At 46.9% G+C, this 19,368-nt stretch overlaps 1 protein-coding gene across 1 annotated transcript in view; it reads right to left on the minus strand.

Annotated features, from left to right (window-relative positions):
• VAT1L (vesicle amine transport 1 like) overlaps window positions 1-13,302 on the minus strand; it is a 120,300-nt gene extending 106,998 nt beyond the window's left edge. Inside the window, exon 1 of the mRNA XM_040982036.1 lies at window positions 12,991-13,302. Coding sequence (XP_040837970.1) covers window positions 12,991-13,220 — 230 coding nt within the window. The 5' untranslated portion in view covers window positions 13,221-13,302. The remainder of the gene's footprint in view (window positions 1-12,990) is intronic.
• Between the last annotated feature and the right edge of the window lie 6,066 nt (window positions 13,303-19,368).

The following is a 19,368-nucleotide window of genomic DNA, read 5'->3' on the forward strand; positions in this document are numbered from 1 at the left end:
TTCGGCCCCTTCCCATCTTGTCCTTCCTCAGCTTGTCAGTATCCTCAGCACTGACCATTGAAATACAAACATCGCTAATCCATCAGAAAAAGGACAAGGTGAATGAAAAACTCCCTCTAGGATCCAGTGGGTTAAGCCACCACCTGTGACAACACTAGCATGTTAGACGGGTGAGAGTTCAAGACTTGGCTGTTCCATGTCCAATCCAGCTCCCTGCTAATGTGCTTAGGAAAGCAGCAGAAGATGGCCCAAAAGCTTGGGACCCTGCACCCTCGTGGGAGACCCAAAAGAAGCCCCCAGCTTTTGTCTTCAGCCTGGCACAGGCCAGGCCATTGCAGCTTTTTGGGGAGTGAAACAGTGGATACATCTCTCTCTCTCTCTCTCTCTCTCTTCCGCCCCCCCCCCCGCTCCCTCCCTCCCATTCTCTCTCTGTATATAACTTTGCCTTTATAGTGTTACTAAACAAGTTATTTGTTATATATTCATTTTTGCTTCTTTATGAAGAAAAACATTCCTCCTCCAATCTCATCACAGGGATTGGTTATATAAATCTTATAAGTCCAGCACACTATGCGAACTAGTAGGATTCTTTATTTTGGCTTTGGCTGGTATGAAAGTCTAAGCCAAATTTGGTCCATTTGCCCTCTGTATGTCTTTAGTGCTCTGCTTCATTTTAAGTTCTGAATGTTTAAGGATTTCCATTTTAAAACATCTTATCAAAGAAGGAAAATGGGACTTTGGGCCTGGCACAGTAGTCTAAGCGGCTAAAGTCCTCTCCTTGCACGCAACAGGATCCCATATGGGTGCGAGTTCTAATCCTGGCTACCCTGCTTTCCATCCAGCTCCCTGCTTGTGGCCTGGGAAAGTAGTCCAGGATGACCCAAAGCTTTGGGACCCTGCACCCGCATGAGACACCCGGAAGAGTCTCTGGGCTCCCAGCTTTAGATTGGCTCAACTACGACTGTTGTGACCACTTGGGAGTGACTCAAAAGACGGGAGACTTTAACTCTCTGTCTCTCCTCTTGTCTGCATATCTGACTTTACAATAAAAATGAAATAAATCTTAAACAAAAAAAAGGCAGACTTCTCCTACCCCAGCAACCATGGTGAAAAACAGAGGGGAAATGACAATGACCATGAGCACCTCATTTAAAAAAAAGTAAACTGGGACTCTACCCGGGTCTCCCACAAGGGTGGCAGGGACCCAAGGGCTTAGGCCAACTTCAGCTGCTTTCCCAGATGCATTAGCAGAAAGCTGACTCAGAAATGCAGCCGTTGGGACCCCAGCACTCATATGGGATGTCAGCATCACAAGCAACAGTCTGCACCACAAAGCCAGCTCCAAAGTGAGTGTTCAAACTTCATTCTGCATTTAACACTTCCAGAAGGGCTTGATAAACACATACATTTTGACTCCCATATATGAATTCCTGACCCTTCTTACAGAATTACTAATGTATCATTTCTTTTGAAACTAATTCAAGTTCCTCCCAGAATGAAGCAGGTTTAAAAAAAATTAATAGATGATTAGATAGAAATGAAAATGAAAGGTCCTCTCTTTGTCCTCCAGAACAGTCGAACTTTTTGATCCTAGTCCAGAGGATTTTGCTTAGCCCTGTTAGAGGCAGTCTTTATTACATCAGGTGCATCACTCTGATTCACCTGTCTTTTTCTTAGATCCTAATACGTTCCTGCAAACATTGGCACTCCTTCCTGGGTTTTTATCCTCTGAAAATCATGATTATCATGCCACTAAATCCTATATCAATTTGATGGATAGGTCATCAAATTCCTTTTTACTCAGGGTATTTGTAAAAATGGCAAAACATGTCATGGAGGGAATTTAAAACCGAAGGGTAGCTGGGATAAGAAGTTTTTTCAACACGTGAGCTCTTTGATGCTATGAAACATCTTCCAAACAGTTTGAGCTCACGTGGAACAAAAAGGGCTCCATAGAGAAAGCAAAGCCTCTGTGTGAGCAGTGACATTCAACACCCCATCAATTACAACACCAGAAGCTGCTGGGCATTGGACTGGCCTGATTGAGCCTTAAATGCCATCATGTTTTGCATACCTGTCAGGGTCATCATGACATATATTTATCCATTATTGGCTTTATAGGCATGATTATCATGTAATGTTTACAGAAACGAAAAGCGACCTCTTCGGACTTCAATGTTTTCATCTCGAAAATAAGAAAGTAACATAATCACTCGGTGGGGTATGGCTGTGGATTAATGGTGAAGTATCTCACTCAGTCTAAGTGCTCTATAACAGCAAACTGCTTCCACCAGGAAGGTGTCATGTGTCTGATTCCTAGAGTAACATACCATGAGTTCTAACAGGGAGTGTTTTAGGAATCATTACTAGGAAATGTATGCGAGGGATGCTCGTGGGCACAGGGAGAAGTTGAGCTCCAATATACAAGAAAAGAGATCTCAGTTCATCCATGGAAAGTTCCAGAATAATTCTGAATTCAGGAAAAGGGACTGGGATAGAGCTGCTTCCAGGTGCAGTCTGGAGCAAAGAAGCTTCCTTCAGGTGAGGGCCACTCCTCAGGAGGCCCTGGCTGCGAGCTCTCAGCAGTCTCCACACCCAGCAGCTGGAAGCTTGATCAGAGGTGCTTGGCAGTGATTAGTGTCATAAAATATTTCATCTCTTCTAACTTAAACTCAACAGATGCCCCATATTTGGGAGCTTGACTGGGCACCAATGGTACAGCAGTGACAATGACATCAGTGCTTCTTAGGAGCTCAGAGATCAACAAATAAGTATGCAGTATGATAATTTCTCAAGAGGAGGCAGGTACCAGGGTCATGGGTAGCACAGAGGGTAATGGTTAAAACCTACTTGTTGGAGTCAGTTGCGTCACACACAAAAACATTATTCAGGAATGGGTATATCCTTTTTCCCTTCTCCCAATTATTACAGCCCTATCTTGACTCTCCATGGAGGGTACAAAGTGGCCATGGCTTGATTTCATCTCCATAGAGCCAGAGAGCTAAGGTCTCCAAGGTAAAACCATCTGTTTTTGCTATAACATGACAGGTATTTCCCAAGACACTGGTGCCTAAAAACAATGTTTAGAAAGCAGTCATTTCAGAAGGAAAAAAGGTGGGGAGGGGATTTGAAAACAAACAGCAATGTCAGTAGAACATTTCTTTAATCACAGAAGTATACTGTGTTTGCAGTGTCCACTATGGGAGCTCCTGGTAACATGTGGTCACTCAACATGTGCCAGTGTGGCTAGTGTGGCTGGGAGCTGAACATTTAATTTTGGCTAGTTGATATTTAATCAGTATGCAAAGGAAACAGTAGTCAAACTGCTACTCTATACTCTTTCCTTGCAGACTAGGAACAACCCTGGAAATCTTTGAGTGGTCAAAGAATAGCACAGGACACAGCAAAGGCCAGCAGATAATGGCTCTCCCACAGAAGGTACAAGTAGGAAAATATCAAGGAGTGAGCCAAGCGCTTCCCTCTTCCTTGTTGTTAAGGGAATTACCTCTAAGCCATGCTTGATTGTCTTGTTGTGTATGCTGGCATGACAGTGAGAGGGAAAAGAGAGAAGATCAAAGACCCCCCTGAACCAGCAACCTGCTCTGGGAAGGCCAAAGAATAGATGTAAAATGTGAGCAAAGTGGGATGCAAAGACAAGAGATAGCAACACCAAGGTGTGAATGTCTAGGAGAATTGTAGAGAGGAAGAAAAAGTTTGGAGAGAGTAGGAACACCTGGTGGAGAGGAGGGAAACAGATGAGAAAACAAAGTTTCTGGAAGTTTTTCTCTGTAGGATGAAAGGATACAGCTTTGGTATTTTCTAGAGGACTCAATGGCTTCATAGTGCTTTACAGTTATTTTAATTAGAGCAAGGCAGGCCCAGCTATTCTAAGGACATGAATGAAGATTAGGAAAAGAGAAGTGTTTAATGGTCAAAAGGAAGGAAGGCAAGCTCCCAGGAGTGCTCTTGGCTGAGGACAGAGGGTAAAGATGGCCTTTTACTCTTTGTTTCCTATGAAGTCTCAGACCCAGCGGCCTCTCTCTGAGGCCAAAGAAGGCCCTTGAACCTGCAGGTGTGTTCAGGAAAGTGGGCATGTCAATGGCCAGGTTATACATCCCCGGTTCTGACAGCAAAACACGGAGTCAAGAGTCCATTAAGAGATCCCCTAGTGGAACAATTTTAGTGAGTTTAGTTGGAAGGATAAAGAGAATCCAATTGCAAAATCATTCAGACCAATCATAGGAACAGTGGGCTTATTAGTTCCCGATTAGCTGATTGAATTAGGTGTAGCACTGATAAATGAAAAGTGATTTTTTTTCTGGTCCTAGACAATGGATGCTTATTTTATTTTATTTATTTATTTTTAAGAAAGTCTGCATCTTGATGGATGGCCTGTTCAAGATGTAAATGTGTCTGGGTTGGGAGGCAGCGGACCCTGTGGCTGAGTGCAGTGTGTAAGTCTCATCCAAGTTCAACGGAGTCTAGCATTCAGACTACGTGGGACGAGAGGGCTGCTTTCTAGTGTCTCTGTTTGCAAAGAGAGCATTAGGTCTCATGAGACTGGAGAAAAAGCCTTTCACCCTAGGGGGAGGAAATGGAGATTCTGGTGATGGATGAAACAGCCTGCAGGAGCACAGGGAAGACTGCACTTCTCTGCTCCATGCCTGCTGACTGGGCAGAGCTGTGAAAGCTGAGTACAGGAGACAAAGTCTGGAAGGGAGAGAAAGCCCAGCTCAAAAGTCCAGCACTCTTTACTTCGCTAATTGTGTGCGCCTATGAAACTTCCTCCACCTCTTTCAATCCTGTTTTGTTTTGAAGATTGATTTATCTGAAAGTCAGAATTACAGGGCCCAGTTCTAATCCTGGCTGTTTCCCTTCCAGTTCCCTGCTTGTGGCCTGGTAAACCAGTAGAAAATGGCCTAAAGCCTTGGAACCCTGCACCCACGAGAGAGACCCAGAAAAGGCTCCTGGCTGCAGATCAGCTCATCTCTAGCTATTATACCCACTTGGGGAGTAAACCAATAGATGGAGGATTACAGATAGAAGGAGAAAGAGAGATCCTTCTGCTGATTCACTCCCCAGATGGTTGCAACCACCAGGGTTGGACCAGACCAGAGCCAGAAGCCAGGAGCTACTTCTAAGTTTCCCAGGTAGGTGGCAGGAGCCATTTTCTGTTGTTTCCCCCAAGCCATGAGCAGGACGCTGGTTGACTTTTTTTTCACCTACAAAATACTTAAGATCTGTATACACAGACCCTTATCTGGCACTGCAAACAACAGCTTTTATCTGCTACACCTCAGCGCTGGCCCCAGAAAGCCTGTCCTTGATATTTAAAAATTGGGAGATGTATTTTTTTGTTTGTGATAGGTCTTGGTACGCTTGTACAAGGCAGCTGGAGCTAAGGGCTTCCACTATTCTCAGTCTCAACAAGTAAATTCATTGGAATAGGAACAACAAAACTCTAACTTTTAGATGACCAAAGTGGGGAGGTAAATGGGGATGGGAAGGGATGGATGGTGGGAGAGAACACCTAGGAGTCTAGGACAGATTCATCACAAGGGCTGAAATTAGGAAGAGAAGTCAGGAAGGAAGTCACTGGTCTTCCCCTTGAAGACCTCCATCTAGGCTTACTCCGGTTTTTGGCACACAGTGGAAACACAATGCGTTTTTGTTTCATTTCTCCAGCTTGTCCCACTTAGAACTAACTTTGATCTTCTTATGTATGTTGTGACATCACGGCATATCCTCCTGCGTGGGATACTTTTGTTGCTAAGGTATTGTACCCTTTAGGGCAGACACCTGAAGTCTGAGTTGGGTTGAGGGGAATTCATTCAGAAAATTTGATTTAGTGTAGATAGACTTGTTAACGTCCTATTGCTTTGCATCTCAGATTGGAGGCAGTCAATGCATTTAACAAATGCATCTGTTACTGCCAAGATGTTGCAAGTGGAGGGCAAGGTGGGTGTGACAGGTGATTAATGTCATCCATTGCCACCTATTGTTGGTTGGTTTCTGGTAGTGCCTGTAAAAGGTGTGTCAAAAACGCCTGTGGGAAAAAAATCTGAGTTGAAAGATAAGCTTATTTTGGTGCACACATTTCGGGTTTCATCAGCTTAATTTTTTTCATGAAAACCTTGTTGAAGACCCCTATGGGCATGCATTTTTTAAAATCCACCAAAAATTTCAATTTCAGTCTCGATCAACTTTCTGAAGTGCCCTTATATAATTAAGATTTGGTTGCCATTTAGAGGACCCTACTCTAATGTCAGATGTTCTGGCAAGCTTTTATCTTCATTTGATAAGTTAAACAATTAAGGCTTAAAGAGCTAAGCAACTTGCTCAAACACACAAGGCTGATAGAAAACAAAGCAAAATACTAACCCATTCTGTCAGAAACCAAAGCCCAAGCACTTTTGGAAGGACTGACTTCCTACCCTCCTCCACTTCCCAAGTGCTGAATGGATGAACCTTTTCCAAATGTATTCAGAACCTTCATTCCATTCCTGCTCTTCCTAGAGGTGTTTCCTCCTGACTCCAGGTTATCTATCATTTCCTAATTTTATTTCTCCCTGAGCATTTTCATTATGAGGACATAACTACTACAAAAAGGCAATCAGAGCTGTGACAAGGCTGATGACTTTTAGTGAATTAAAATGTTCCAAATGGCATTGTTAAGCTATTTGCAATTTATTTTGCTTCTATTTTTCTGAAATTATTTCTTCTTGGGTGACTCCTATTCTGCCTAAGATAGTACTACATCCTTTCATTTCTGGATTTTGCCTTCTGCCGTATGCTTTTTGCCAATTTCCTCCTATGATTGTGATTATTCTTTGGTAGGCTTTGTGTTTGATGAGGTAGGTGGGGGGAGGGAGGAAGAGAGGAAGGACAGAGCTGCAGGGTGAGGGAAATGGGATGCAGCAAGTAGAGAAAGGACAGAGGGCATCTGCAGGAGTAATGAGCTCACAATAATCTCCAGGCAGTGAGATGAGTGAACATCATTAGGGGATTCAGTTGGGGGCATCAAAATGACCTCTCTGTTTTCCCCATGAGACAGAAGGAAGGGTTAGTGATTCTGTGTTTCCTTCCCTCCTTACTACTGGGCAAGCAACAAGCCCATACCACTCCTGGATGGACAGCTGACTGTCACATCCTTAGCCCTCATTAGCAAGGATCCAATTAAGGAAAAAAAAATGGAAACTTCAAGAAATACGAAAGACCCCTGAGCTGCCAGCTGTGCCTGCTCACCACCAAGTGAGACTCAAATGTGACTCTGCATGGTGTCATCCCTTCCTGTCAAGCCCTGATGCCCCCAAGCAACATGGCATGACTCAGTGCACTTTACCCCAGCTTCCGGTCACAGTGGCTCCTGGCGTGGGTATTAGAGATTCTCTGAGTGATGTTCTCCACTTGGCAAACATCTTTGTCACTTAACCTCCTGGACTCCATTGGCTTATTTGAATAAACACAGGCACATCATGTTGTTCCTATTTCATTGCATCAGCCTTATTAGTGGCCGTTAAATGCTGTGTTGTTTGGGGACATCTTCCACTCAAGTCACCGGGAGAGCAAAGGCCTGCTCAAGGCAATGGGAACAGAGGAAAGTGGACAAGGATCTTGCTTCTATTCCAGGAGTGATGACTGAGTTCAATCAGCATGAGCAGTCCAGCTCTGAAGTCCTAACAGCAAGTTCCTAGGTGCCTCCCCAAAGCATCCCATTGTCTAGAACTGTAGGGAAAAAAATGGATATGCTGCAGAAGCACAATGGACACCTGGCCACGATGGATGGCCACCTGCCTCAGGGAGGCAGGCAGGATGGCTCTATGGAATCTTCAGGCTTATCAGTTCATTCCAAATCAAATGTATCTGTGGCTATTTCTCCACATTCATGTCTCTGTGTTTGTCTGCTTCTCTTTGTCTCTTGGTCTCTCTCTGTTTCTCTTTTCTCTCTCGACCCTTTGCCACAGTGTCCCTCTGATTCCGATCCCCAGTACAGGAGTCCGGGAACAGGCAGACCCAGATTGGCACATGGTTCTTCTACGTAGCAGTCTGTGATCCTGACATGTCCCTGGATGTCAGTTTCTTGAACTGTAAAATCGAATGATGCTGAACTCATTGAGTTTCCATTAGGATGAAATGACACACAGAGTAGGGAGCCAGCAACCCAGTGCCTGGCTCCTCACCAGTGCTCAGTAAAGGCTACGTCCTTCCTTTCTGTTTCAAATTCCCTACACCCTCATGACTTCCTAGAATCTTGCCCATCTTGGCTTCGCTCTAGTGTGTTTTGCCCTCAGCCCACTTTCAGATCAGCCAATGGAGCCATGACTGGCTGGAACATTTTTCATCCAATTGGTCTCCTTCCAGCAGTTTCATATGGTCTCTTGCTATAAATCACTCTGGGAAAATAAATGTCCCCAATCCATTAGTGCCTTTCTACCACAAGCCAATCTGAGCCACAAACCAGACAAGGCTTGTTAATGGCCACTTAAATATATTCCTGCAGTGCAATCTAGAGACCCTCAGCCAGCCTCAAATTTTAACCAACCCCTCTGCATGACACAAGCCCTTGTGACAAGGCTGATGGCAGCAAAGGCACGGCTCTGACGCTCGTCGCTTAGGAAGGACATGCATGCCAGTTTGCTAGGACAGTTTGAGTCTCCCCCTCTAACCCAGAGTAATTATCGATAAGGCCCCCTTTTTACTTTCAAAGGAGTTCCAGTTTGAATGATAAACTATACCAGGTCTCCATGGCAACCAGGAATAAGCATTTAGATAATAATAACTATTATTTATTAGCCGCTTGCCATGAGGAAGACGTCATCACCAAGGTCTTTATGCCCTGAATCTCATTTAAACTTCGTCACAGCAATATGAAAGGAGGTGTTATTATTGTCTCCATGGTATGGACTGGTTTGCACAACATGGCCAAAATCAAGCACTTGAGAAGGTGGTGTATGCTCCACCCCCAACTGCTCTGGGTGCCGGCAGCTTCTGGCTGGGAGCTGTCCCTTTCTCTGGAGAGCAGCCCTCAGCAGAAGCCTCCTCTACCCAAATCCTTCCACTTACCCATGTGGGAAGCAGGCCCAGCCAGTGACAGTAAAGGCTCCCTCTCTCTGTTCATTTAGGTCTACTGGGAGACCCACGGAGACCATGTCTTTGCCTGGCTTCTCCTTGGCCCTGTCTGCTTTCCTTGCTTCTGTTGACCCAGTAGTGCCACCTCAGTAAACCACCTAATACAGGGTCCTCATGTCAGGCTCTGGCTCCAAGGCGCTTGATGGAAGGGATCCATTTAGCAAGTGGTGGAGCTCACGGCTACGAAGGTCCGACTCGTCTGCTAAGTAGAAGTGGCATCATCTTGCCTGTATGATACACATGGTTAGAAGCACTGCCTCCAGGTCATCTGGCCATCGAGAAGCATAGGGCAGGGTCCAGCACGGTAGCATAGTGGCTAAAATCCTCACCTTGCTTGCACCAGGATTCCATATGAGTGCCAGTTCTAATCCTGACTGCTCCACTTTCCCTCCAGGTTTCTGAAATGGCCTGGGAAGGCAGTTGAGGATGGCTAAAGCCTTGGAACCACAGGGTTCTCTGCTTGGGAGATCAAAAAAAAGCTCCTGGCTTCTGGCTTCAGAGCGACACAGCTCCAGCCATTGCAGCCACTTGGGGAGTGAATCGTCAGACAGAAGATCTTCCTCTCTATCTCTTTATCTTTTTCTCTTTTTCTTTGCCTTTCCAATAAAAATAAATAAATCTTTAAAAAAAATGAAGCATAAAGGGAAGCTTAGATGTGACAACAGTCATAACAACAGTAATGACTGCTCATGGAACGCTGACAAGTGGCAAGCCTCTTCAGCACCTCCGATCCTGTCACCAGTCACAGGCTGAGGTTGTCACTCACTGCCCCCATTCCACACAAGAAGCACAGAGACACTGAGGCTTACACAGGTAGTCACACGTCCAAGGAGAAGCCACATGGGAACTGATGTCAAAGACTGCATGTTTTCTGCTTGCGGTGTGTAAACTGTTCAATGATTATCAAGAAAACAGCATCCCCTGTCCAAGCCGACGTTTTTATAACATTTTAGGCAGAAGATTGCTTTCCTTTCAACACCCTGTTTTTGCATACATAGTTCTACTCTGCACAGGAAGCCATATTAACTTGGGAATAGCCAAAAAATGTTCCCTGAAGACAGAAAAGGAGTAACGGAATCATATTTATTCAAGAAAGGGAGCAAAGAGAAAAAAAATCCATGCCAAAGGTTCAGAGATGTAGATTGTACTTCCTGATGTTTTTCTACCAAGAGAGTCAACATGAGCTAGAAAATTCAAATGCTAACTCCACTATTTATTTTGGAGATTTCGGGGCAAATTATTTCATGTCCACAAGTCCCAATTTGTTGTTCTATGATACAAGAAAAACACTGATCTGTTCATGAATGAGAGAAAGTAAACAAGACAGTGTTCGTATTTCTCATTGTCACTTCTTTCCAATTTTTGTAAAGTGTATGGAGTAGAGAAGCCAGGTTGAACTCTAATTCTGTTCTGACACTAGCTCATATCAACCAACAGAAAGCCTATCCTATTTGTTGAGAAAAGATTTCCATTAAAAATATCAGATAAAAGGGCGACCTTCATCCACGAGGCCAACAGCTGATTTATAAAAATGCAGCATGAGTCATCCTAGAGCCCAAGACTAAAACTTATACTTGGTGGGCATCGTGGGCCAGCCAGTCTGAGCACAGGAGGAGGAAGGGCCCAGCCAGCTGTCTTCACAAGAGTGCTTCAATCTTCCCTTGCAAAACCGATGAACACTGCTTCCAGCTTTGCAAAACGAAAATCAATCGGGGCACTTTGCAGTCCGGTATCCTGTATGCAGCCCCATGCTTGCTTGGCTTTCTGAACAACTGGGGTGTGGAATCTGCAGTGGTGTGTGTGTGTGTGTGTGTGTGTAAGTGTGTGTGTGTAAGTACATGTGTCTGCACATATACACAGCTCCATTGAACAACAGATTTTTGTGCCTGGATTTGAAAACCAATCTCCTGGCTGGCATCTTGACATTTATTATTTCCAAATACTTTGGCTCTGATCAGCATTTATGTAGTTAGCATGAGGATAGAGACCGTAGACCTGTTTGCATTAATGATGATGTCCTTTTCTTTACCAAGCAGCTGCAGAATTTCCACTCTCTGAACATACACATTCTGAAATAAGAGTCCTGTCACCCAGTCCTCAATTTCAAATGGGCAGTCATAAATCCTCCCTCTTTCTCTCCCTCCCTCTCTCCCTCACATGCACACACATGCAATTGTGTGTATAGCTTACATCCATGTGCATCAATTTGCATGTACACGCATACATCATTTTTGTGGGGTTTCAGGGACTATTTTAATTGTACTAAGTAGAAACTCTTCCACCAACACTTAAGAAAAAGCGTGGCTCCACAATCTGCCATCTCTGTCCTCAATGTATTCTTCCAGCAATAATTTACTCAGGACGCACAGTCGCAGCAGGAATTGGGGACTGATTGGCAAAAAGGGCAAGTCTAAGATCTACCCTCTGAAATCAATCAGCTTGGATTCGGGAGTTCACAAGACCCTCCCCACCAAATCCAGTTTGTAAAAACCTTTTCCTTCCCCCCCCCCCCCATTCCTCCCCTGCGCCGGAATTCCCCAGAGAGCCCTGCAAACAATGTTTGGAGTCAAACAGCACCTGCTGCTTTACAGGAGTGGAACCAATGAGAGATCCGTGCCCACTGCCTTGTCACCTGGCAAATGAAGTCTGCGTCTGCTGTCAAGATGACAAACAGAGGGACAATCTCCTAGGCAGTTTTCTTGCCTGGGGTCCAGCGTTTAGCCCTAACCCCTGACCGTGAGTCGCGGCTGCTCCCGCCGCCCAAGGGAGCAGTGTGTGTGTGTGAAAGCTTTAGAGAGCTTCGCGAAGAAGAGACAGACGCTCCCTCTGGAGCACCCAACGAGCTCCCCATAGAAGCCTCTCACGATGCCGCAGGGAGTGATCAGTACAGGACAGTCTCCCTGCAAGCCCTTCCCGGAACTTCGGGGAAACGCGAAAATAACGCAGTGCCTGCGCTCACAGACGTTTAAACACGCCGGGCAATCTCCGCTGGGCGTGGGTGTGGAGTTCTCCCAGGCAGAGCCGGAGCCACAGGGCATCTTAGAACCGGACTGCTTCTGAAAGGAGAAAACGAGTTCCCAAGAGGCAGATCCTGGATTCCTTGCCCCTCTCCTACCACCACAGCTGCCCTGGGAGAAGAGCCGCGGATGCTCTTGGCGGAGAGCGAGGGTCATGCAGCAGTCCTGGCCTCACCTCTCCTCTGGCTTAGGCGCTCCTTGCTATCCGGCTTTTCCCTGGGTCCTCTCCCCGTACCACGCCACAAGGAGGCAAGTGTGCAGGTGCAGGAGAAGGGGCACCCAGCCCCGCCTCCAGGACCCAAAGCTATCAGGACAAAGATCGAAGGTAGAATCCCGGGGAGGCCACCAAGTGGCAGCTGAGTGGTCCTGGGCAAATCCCTCATTCTCTGAGCGCTTCTTTCTCAACCTAGAACAGACACTCGAGACGTCCACAAACTCGTGGGGTCCCAAGAAGTGTGAAATACGATCGCGCAAGAAAAACTCGTTGGCGGGCGCTCAGCTAACCGACTGTTATTCTCACTTATTTAACGGTGTGAACGCCCACCCTACCCGCGCCGGCATCCGAGCTGTCCGCCCGCTGGGATCGCCGCAGCACAATCTCCTAGCTCAGCTCTGGGTCGTCACTGGACCTGCAAGTAGGACCACCCCTCCGTCCCAGCTTGGAGATGGGGAAGGGAACTGTCAGCACCTCCCCAGCCCCGGCCCGCTGCGGGCCACAGTCAGCTCCGAGAGCCGGGTGGGGCGCGAAGGAGACCTCGGCGGCAGCGGCTCGGACCCGGCTCCCTCCCTCCCGGAGCGCGCAACGCGCACGGAGCCGAAAGCAAGAAAGGCACAGATACTGGACCAGGCTTTGACGCGGATCTTGAGCTCGCCGTCCTGCGGCTCCGGCATGGCCTTCCTGGAGAGCCGCAGCTTGTTCAGCCCCCCGAAGCCGGCCAGCACCACGGCGCGCATCTCCTGGGCGTCCCCAAGGCGGTGGGGGCCGTCGCCGCCGCCCTCCGCCGGCTCCTTGCTTGCCTCCTTCTCGATCATCTGCTCGGTCTCCTCCGCCTTCTCCACGCCTTCCTTGGCCATGGCGCGCTGGGGGACGCGGGGCGCACGGGCTACGGCGGCTGCGGCTCGGGGGTTCGGGCTCAGCTCGCGCAGGTTCCTCCTGTTGAATGTGGGATGCTCGGAGGCGCAATGGCTGCAGCCTCGGCGAGCGGTGCCGCGGTCCACAGCCTGCGCCGTAATCCTTAGACGAGCCACGCCTACGCCTGCTCCACCCTCTGACCTACCCAAATCAAGCCTGGACTCCAAACCCTTAACCAGTCACAGAAGAGGCCTGTTGACCGCTTTCCTAAATCTCGGATTTGTCGCGGGTAAGACACGCCCAGAGACGCTGTCTTGTCCGGACCCTGTGGGCTCAGTACTTGGTTATATACGGCGCGGGCTCGAGTGCGGTGAAAGGGACGGAGAGGAACGTCTGGGCCTGGAAGACGCCTCCAGCGACCAGGTTGCCTGGTCTCCCTACCCCGAGCTGCGGGGGCGGGCGAGCTGGCCAGGAAAGTGGGCTGTTTCCCAGAGCACCGGTTCCGGGAGAAAAGATCGAGAGGTTCGGAAAGTGGAAACTATAACGACCTCCCCCTGCGCCCTGAAGAGTCTGCACCTGCAGGGTCTGTCAGCAGGCTCGTTCCTAGGCAGCCCCTGGGTCGCCTTAGGATGAGCCGTTCTCACCTCCCACCCCATTTCTGGCCATTCTGCATGCTCCACAAAGAGCCCCGGGCCGAAAACGGGTCCTTTTCTGAGTCCCAGAAGATCGAGGTGTTCTAGCTACTCAACAAAGTAGCTGTGCTATCTAGACCTTTGGGGAGGGGGGGTGATTTCTTAAAAAATAATAATAAATTAAAAAAATATATAAAGATGGGAAATTCTATGTCCCTTCCAGCATTGGGACGTTCATTGCACAGTCCTTGGCCTCAACACCCCCATCCATAACCTAGACAGGTACATTTTGCTTACTACCCTGTGTTAAATGTGGTAGATGTGATTTCAAAGATGGTAGTCCTTCCCTGTGAACAGTTGGAACTCAGCTTGAAGCTAAAAGGACACAGTTGACTGTAGGCTGGACACAAGGAGTGCCAGGGTACTTCTTAGTACTCTGTTTCTCTGCTTTAAAAAAAATTATTTATCATTATTAGAAAAGCAGATTTATAGAGAGAAGGAGAGACAAAGATCTTCCATCTGCTGGTTCATGCCCCAAAGTGGTCACAATGCCTGGAGCCGAGCTGATCCAAAGCCATGACCCAGGAGCTTCTTCTGGGTCTTCCACATGGGTGCAGGGTCCCAAGGCCTTGGGCCATCCTTTACTGCTTTCCCAGGCTACAAGTAAGGAGCTGTAAGGGAAGTGGAGCAACTGGCACACGAACCAGTGCCTATTGGGATCCCGGTGCATGTAAGGCAAGGACTTTAGCCATTAGACTATTGCGCTGGACCCTGTTTCTCTGCTTTAAATGCCCTGCCCCTCCAGTCTTCCAATCAGCATCGTCTTCCTGCCTGCATCTAAGGTTCCCCTTGGACCAGAAGACATATTTCATTGCTGTTAACTGGTGTGAACTCTTGCTTCTATATGAAGGCTCTCCAAACTCCAAGCTGAATTTGTATCCTATACAATAACCTCTGGCTAGCTTACCTATCATTATCCTGATCATGTCGTTTTCTTTAGCCAAGTGTGAATTTCGTGCAGATAACCTCAGGAAGTTCCAGCGGGGATCAGGGAAGTGAGAGACAGAGTGACAGCAGGCAGTACAGGTACATGGATGAGTAGATCTCCAAGGAAGACAGTCCAAGGACCTGTTTCTGCTGTTCACCCAGCAGGGTCTCCCTGGGGCTGAGCATGTGGTTGCCATCCAGTAGAATATACTTCAGAAAACACTGGGTGAATGACTAATGGAGCCAGCAAAGGCAGATGGCCCCTGGAAGTCCGGAGGAATGAGCCACAAGCCTTGTCCAGGGAGTTGGAGAAATGCTAGCAGAAGAGACCCTGGAGGGAGAGCAGAAAAGATGACAGGCACATTCAAACACACAGAGGTGGCTGGTCAAAGTGCCTTTGAGGAGAGACTGTTTTTCGTATTAGCAATCACTGGAAATGAGGCTGAGGATCTGGTTAGAACCAACTTTGGAAGGGACATCTTTACCAACTTGAAAAATGTAACATGTAATCATGGAGGCACTGGTACCACAGAAGGCTTAGAAGACAGAAGCAGTGGGCTGGGACTATGGTACACTGGGTTAAACTGCTGCTGTGATGCCCTCGTCCCAATCAGAATGCCAGTTTGAGTCCTGGCTACTCCACTTCCAGCCCAGATTTCTGCTTAATGCACCTGACAAGCTAGTGTATGGTGACTCAGGTTCTGCCTCCTACATGGGAGAGCCAGTGGGAATTTCTGCTTCTTGGCTTCTGCCTGGACCAGCCTCAGCTGTGGCAGCCATTTGGGAAGTGAACCAGCAGATGGAAAATCTCTGTGTCTGAGTGTGTGTGTGTCTGAGCCTTTTAAATAAATAAGATAAATGTTCTAAAATTTTATGGGATACGAGTTTGGACAGAAAAAAAGGGGATTTTATATCGCCAGAACTAAAGTTTAGGGTAGGAATTTTAGCACTAAGCAGGAGACAGAGTAGAAAACAGAGCTACGGAAAGCATGGCCATCAGTTATAGATGATGGGGGCAGGCTGTGTAAATCGGTGAAGCAGTGAGAAGGGCATCGGCAAGGCAGTGGCTGTAGGACGGAAGCGGAGGACCAGCAATGCTGAATACACAGGGCTTGCTCAGGGAAGTGCACACCGTACTATAAATCCAAGTGTCCAATGTGAGACAGAGTGTTTAGGATAGAATCTCTCCTGAAACAAAAATCTAAGTACCAATGGGTTTGTTTGTTTTTGGAGGTAATTCCTGGAAACTCCACTTGGAAAGCAGGAGAAGCAGGGAGGTTAGAAGCTGTTAATGAGCAGGTTAGCACTTAGGACAAACGGAGCTTGAACACACAGGAGACCCCTGATAGGCAGGCTGGGTCAAGTCTTAAGGTTGCCACGCCCGAGGAGTAAGAATATATGTATGTGTTCACTGAATTCTATATACGATTGGCCAAGAGCAGCTCTTTGGCCTGATAGCTCCCCGTACTTCCAGGCTGTTCCCATGTAGCTGGACTGAGAGAATCCTGAGGCAGAGAACCTGGGATGTTGTCTGTAGGAATCATCATTTTGCATGCAGAGTTATATATAGCCCATCATTGACAACGTGGGCAATCACATGTGACTGCCTTGGGAGTCTGCCATTCCAGACGCTTCATAGATTTTTGTAATTGGGTTCTCAGGATAACCACATAAGATAAAAATTTAAATCCCCATTTTAGAGAGGAGGGACCTAAGTCTTTACTTGAACCAAGAGCTTGTGGTGAGGCATAAAACTGACTCCAAAGCTATTCTGTCAGCATCACACCACATGTGTTTATTTGAGTGGGCCAAGCCAGTTTTGCCCCTCATTGATAACACTCCAAGGCATTTTGGGATATTCTTTGCTTTGTGCCAAGCCTCCTGTTATTCCTTTTCCCTCCAAGGTCACTTGTCTTATATATTTGTCTGGTATATCTATATAACATAATGTCTGAAACTGGGCAGCTGTACTAACAGGGTGGCTCTCCAGCTCATGGTTGTGGAGGTTCAAAGGCATGGAGGTATTTCTGTGGCTCTGGTGATGCCCTCCTGGCCTATAGCATCCAATAATGGGAGCACTACAACACTGAGAAATACCATCACCAGATGGGAGGCCTGATGGCGACTCAGGGCTCAGGCTCAGTGTTATAAAAACCCACTGTCCACTAACCCTAATCCCTTGTGAAGGTGACCTAAGGACCTCACATTAGGTCCCCACTTCTCCACATCACTGCACCAAGGATGGAACTTGCAACTCAGGAACCCTTGGGAAGAAAATGCGAACCATGGCTGCTTGAGTCGGAGTGTTTTCCTTCAGCATTAGTAAAGTAAATCTACTTGGCAGTCAGCACACAGCATGTTTAAGAGAAAATGTTTGTCTTATAGTGTGTTAAAGGGAATGTAATTACTCTCTCCAAGGGAATCTTGTGGCTGTTTACAAACCCCAGATTGTAAGGGGTAGGCAGCTGATTGTCAAGGAGCCTAGCAGGATCACACCACTGTCCTTGCTGCTTAGGGAGGAACACGCCCTGCGACCCCGTTATTGCTGAATAATTCCCACCTCAGCTCCTTTCTGCGGATTATGGCAAGAGTCATGCTCCATGGCTTGTCTCCAAATAAACACCATAAATCAATTTTTAATTTATAAAATTAAATTATGAAATGGATTCCTTGGGCATCCGCTCAGAGCCTCATCAAGAACTTTCTTCTATGGTAGATCAATGTCAAACAGCAACCGTTGGTGGTGGGACAGAGTATTAACAGCTCGGTGCTGGTGATCTGCCAGAGACCTGACAAGGGGTGTGTGTGTGTGAGAGACAGAGACAGAGACACACACACGCAGAGATTGAGAGAGAGAATAGAGTCCAGAGCTACAGCTTAGAACTCCTCCAGATACTGGCCATCTAAAGGGAGACTCAGACAGCCGAGGTGAAGTCTTTGAGCAAGAAATTGGAAACTATCTTCATCTGATTTTAGGGATAGTTTTCTAAATAATGTTGAAAGGTTAGGTGATTTTCTAGAGAAATGCATCTGCATCTTTAACTAGAACTAAATGATTATTTCTGGTTTTGTTGGCTTTAATCCAGTTGGAGTCCTTTTCTGTACACCCATTATATTATTTAATCTGTAAAATATTATATTTTAATTAGAAAGCTGTTAAACTTGCCATTTTAAAATTTGCTTTTCTCTATAGCATGTCCTATTTTTATTAAAAACTTTTATTTATGAAAGGCAAAGTTACACAGAGAAGGAGGGACAGAGAGAAGAATCTTCCATCCGCTTGTTCACGCCCAAAGTGGCCACAGAGGCCAGGGCTGAACCTATCCACAGCTCCTTTTCAGCTGCAAGAATTGAGTGCAAATAGCTGGTCTGACAGGTGATCCCAGGAAGCAGCAGGAGGTATCTGCAAAAGTGAGACAGGAGAAAGAAAGAGGTAAATGCAAGGTTCAAAATCTAATAGACTGTCACTTTCACAATCAGGCTAAGTCCTGCCTAGGATCTGTGGAGAAACAGCATAGAACACTCCAGAGGCTCACAGTCAAGATGCCAGGTGAATAGAGCATTCATCACCTCCTGTCAACTGTTGGTTTGAGAGCTTCTTGCAGGTGCTTAACATCTGCCACTTCTCCCCTGCCCTGTACATGTATTGTTGAAGAAATGAAAAGTAAACAAAGAAAGATTGGCAGGGCTTTGCAATTGTAAGCCATCAGATCCTTGTGGACAGCAATGGTGAGCTCCAAGAGAGTTTGGGTGAAGGCAGCAGCAATCTCTACTGTTGATACTAAACCAAAAGGCATCATATAAGTGACTGGGCAGTGATTGACAGATTCGGTGAAAGCTGTAGAGGAAAAAGGCAAGTTCTTTTTTTTTTTTAAAGATTTATTTTTATTATTATTTTTTTTTATTGGAAAGGCGGATATACAGAGAGGAGAGACAGAGAGGAAGATCTTCCGTCCGATGATTCACTCCCCAAGTGAGTGCAACGGCCGATGCTATGCCGATCCGAAGCCAGGAGCCTCTTCTGGGTCTCCCACGCGGGTGCAGGGTCCCAAAGCTTTGGGCCGTCCTTGACTGCTTTCCCGGGCCACAGGCAGGGAGCTGGATAGGAAGCAGGGCTGCCAGGATAGAACCGGCGCCCATATGGGATCCTGGGCATGCAAGGCGATGACCTTAACCACTGCGCCACTGCACCGGGCCCAAAAAAGGCAAGTTCTTATCGGAAAGGTCTGAGAAGGCTTCACTATGAAAGCGATGGTGATGTACTGGCTTCAGCCACAGTAGCCATCATTCAATGATGAGATTTGGAGAAGATATAGTACTTTAAATTGGTCTGCAAGCTTCACAAAGTCATCAGGGACCAAAGTTGCTTCCACTTCTGTGTCTCATCTTGTGAAAAAAATTACCCCCACTGTTGTGATTCACGACACGGTGCCATCAGGCAGGCCTTGTCCTCACAGTCTGAAGTCGCTGCTTGAGACGCCCACATCTTACATCATCAGAGTCTTGTGTAGATCTGTGGCTCCCTTGCTTC

This window comes from Ochotona curzoniae, unplaced genomic scaffold, assembly GCF_017591425.1.
Source record: "Ochotona curzoniae isolate NIBS_2020 unplaced genomic scaffold, NIBS_Ocur_1.0 contig_3622, whole genome shotgun sequence".
NCBI lineage: Eukaryota > Metazoa > Chordata > Mammalia > Lagomorpha > Ochotonidae > Ochotona > Ochotona curzoniae.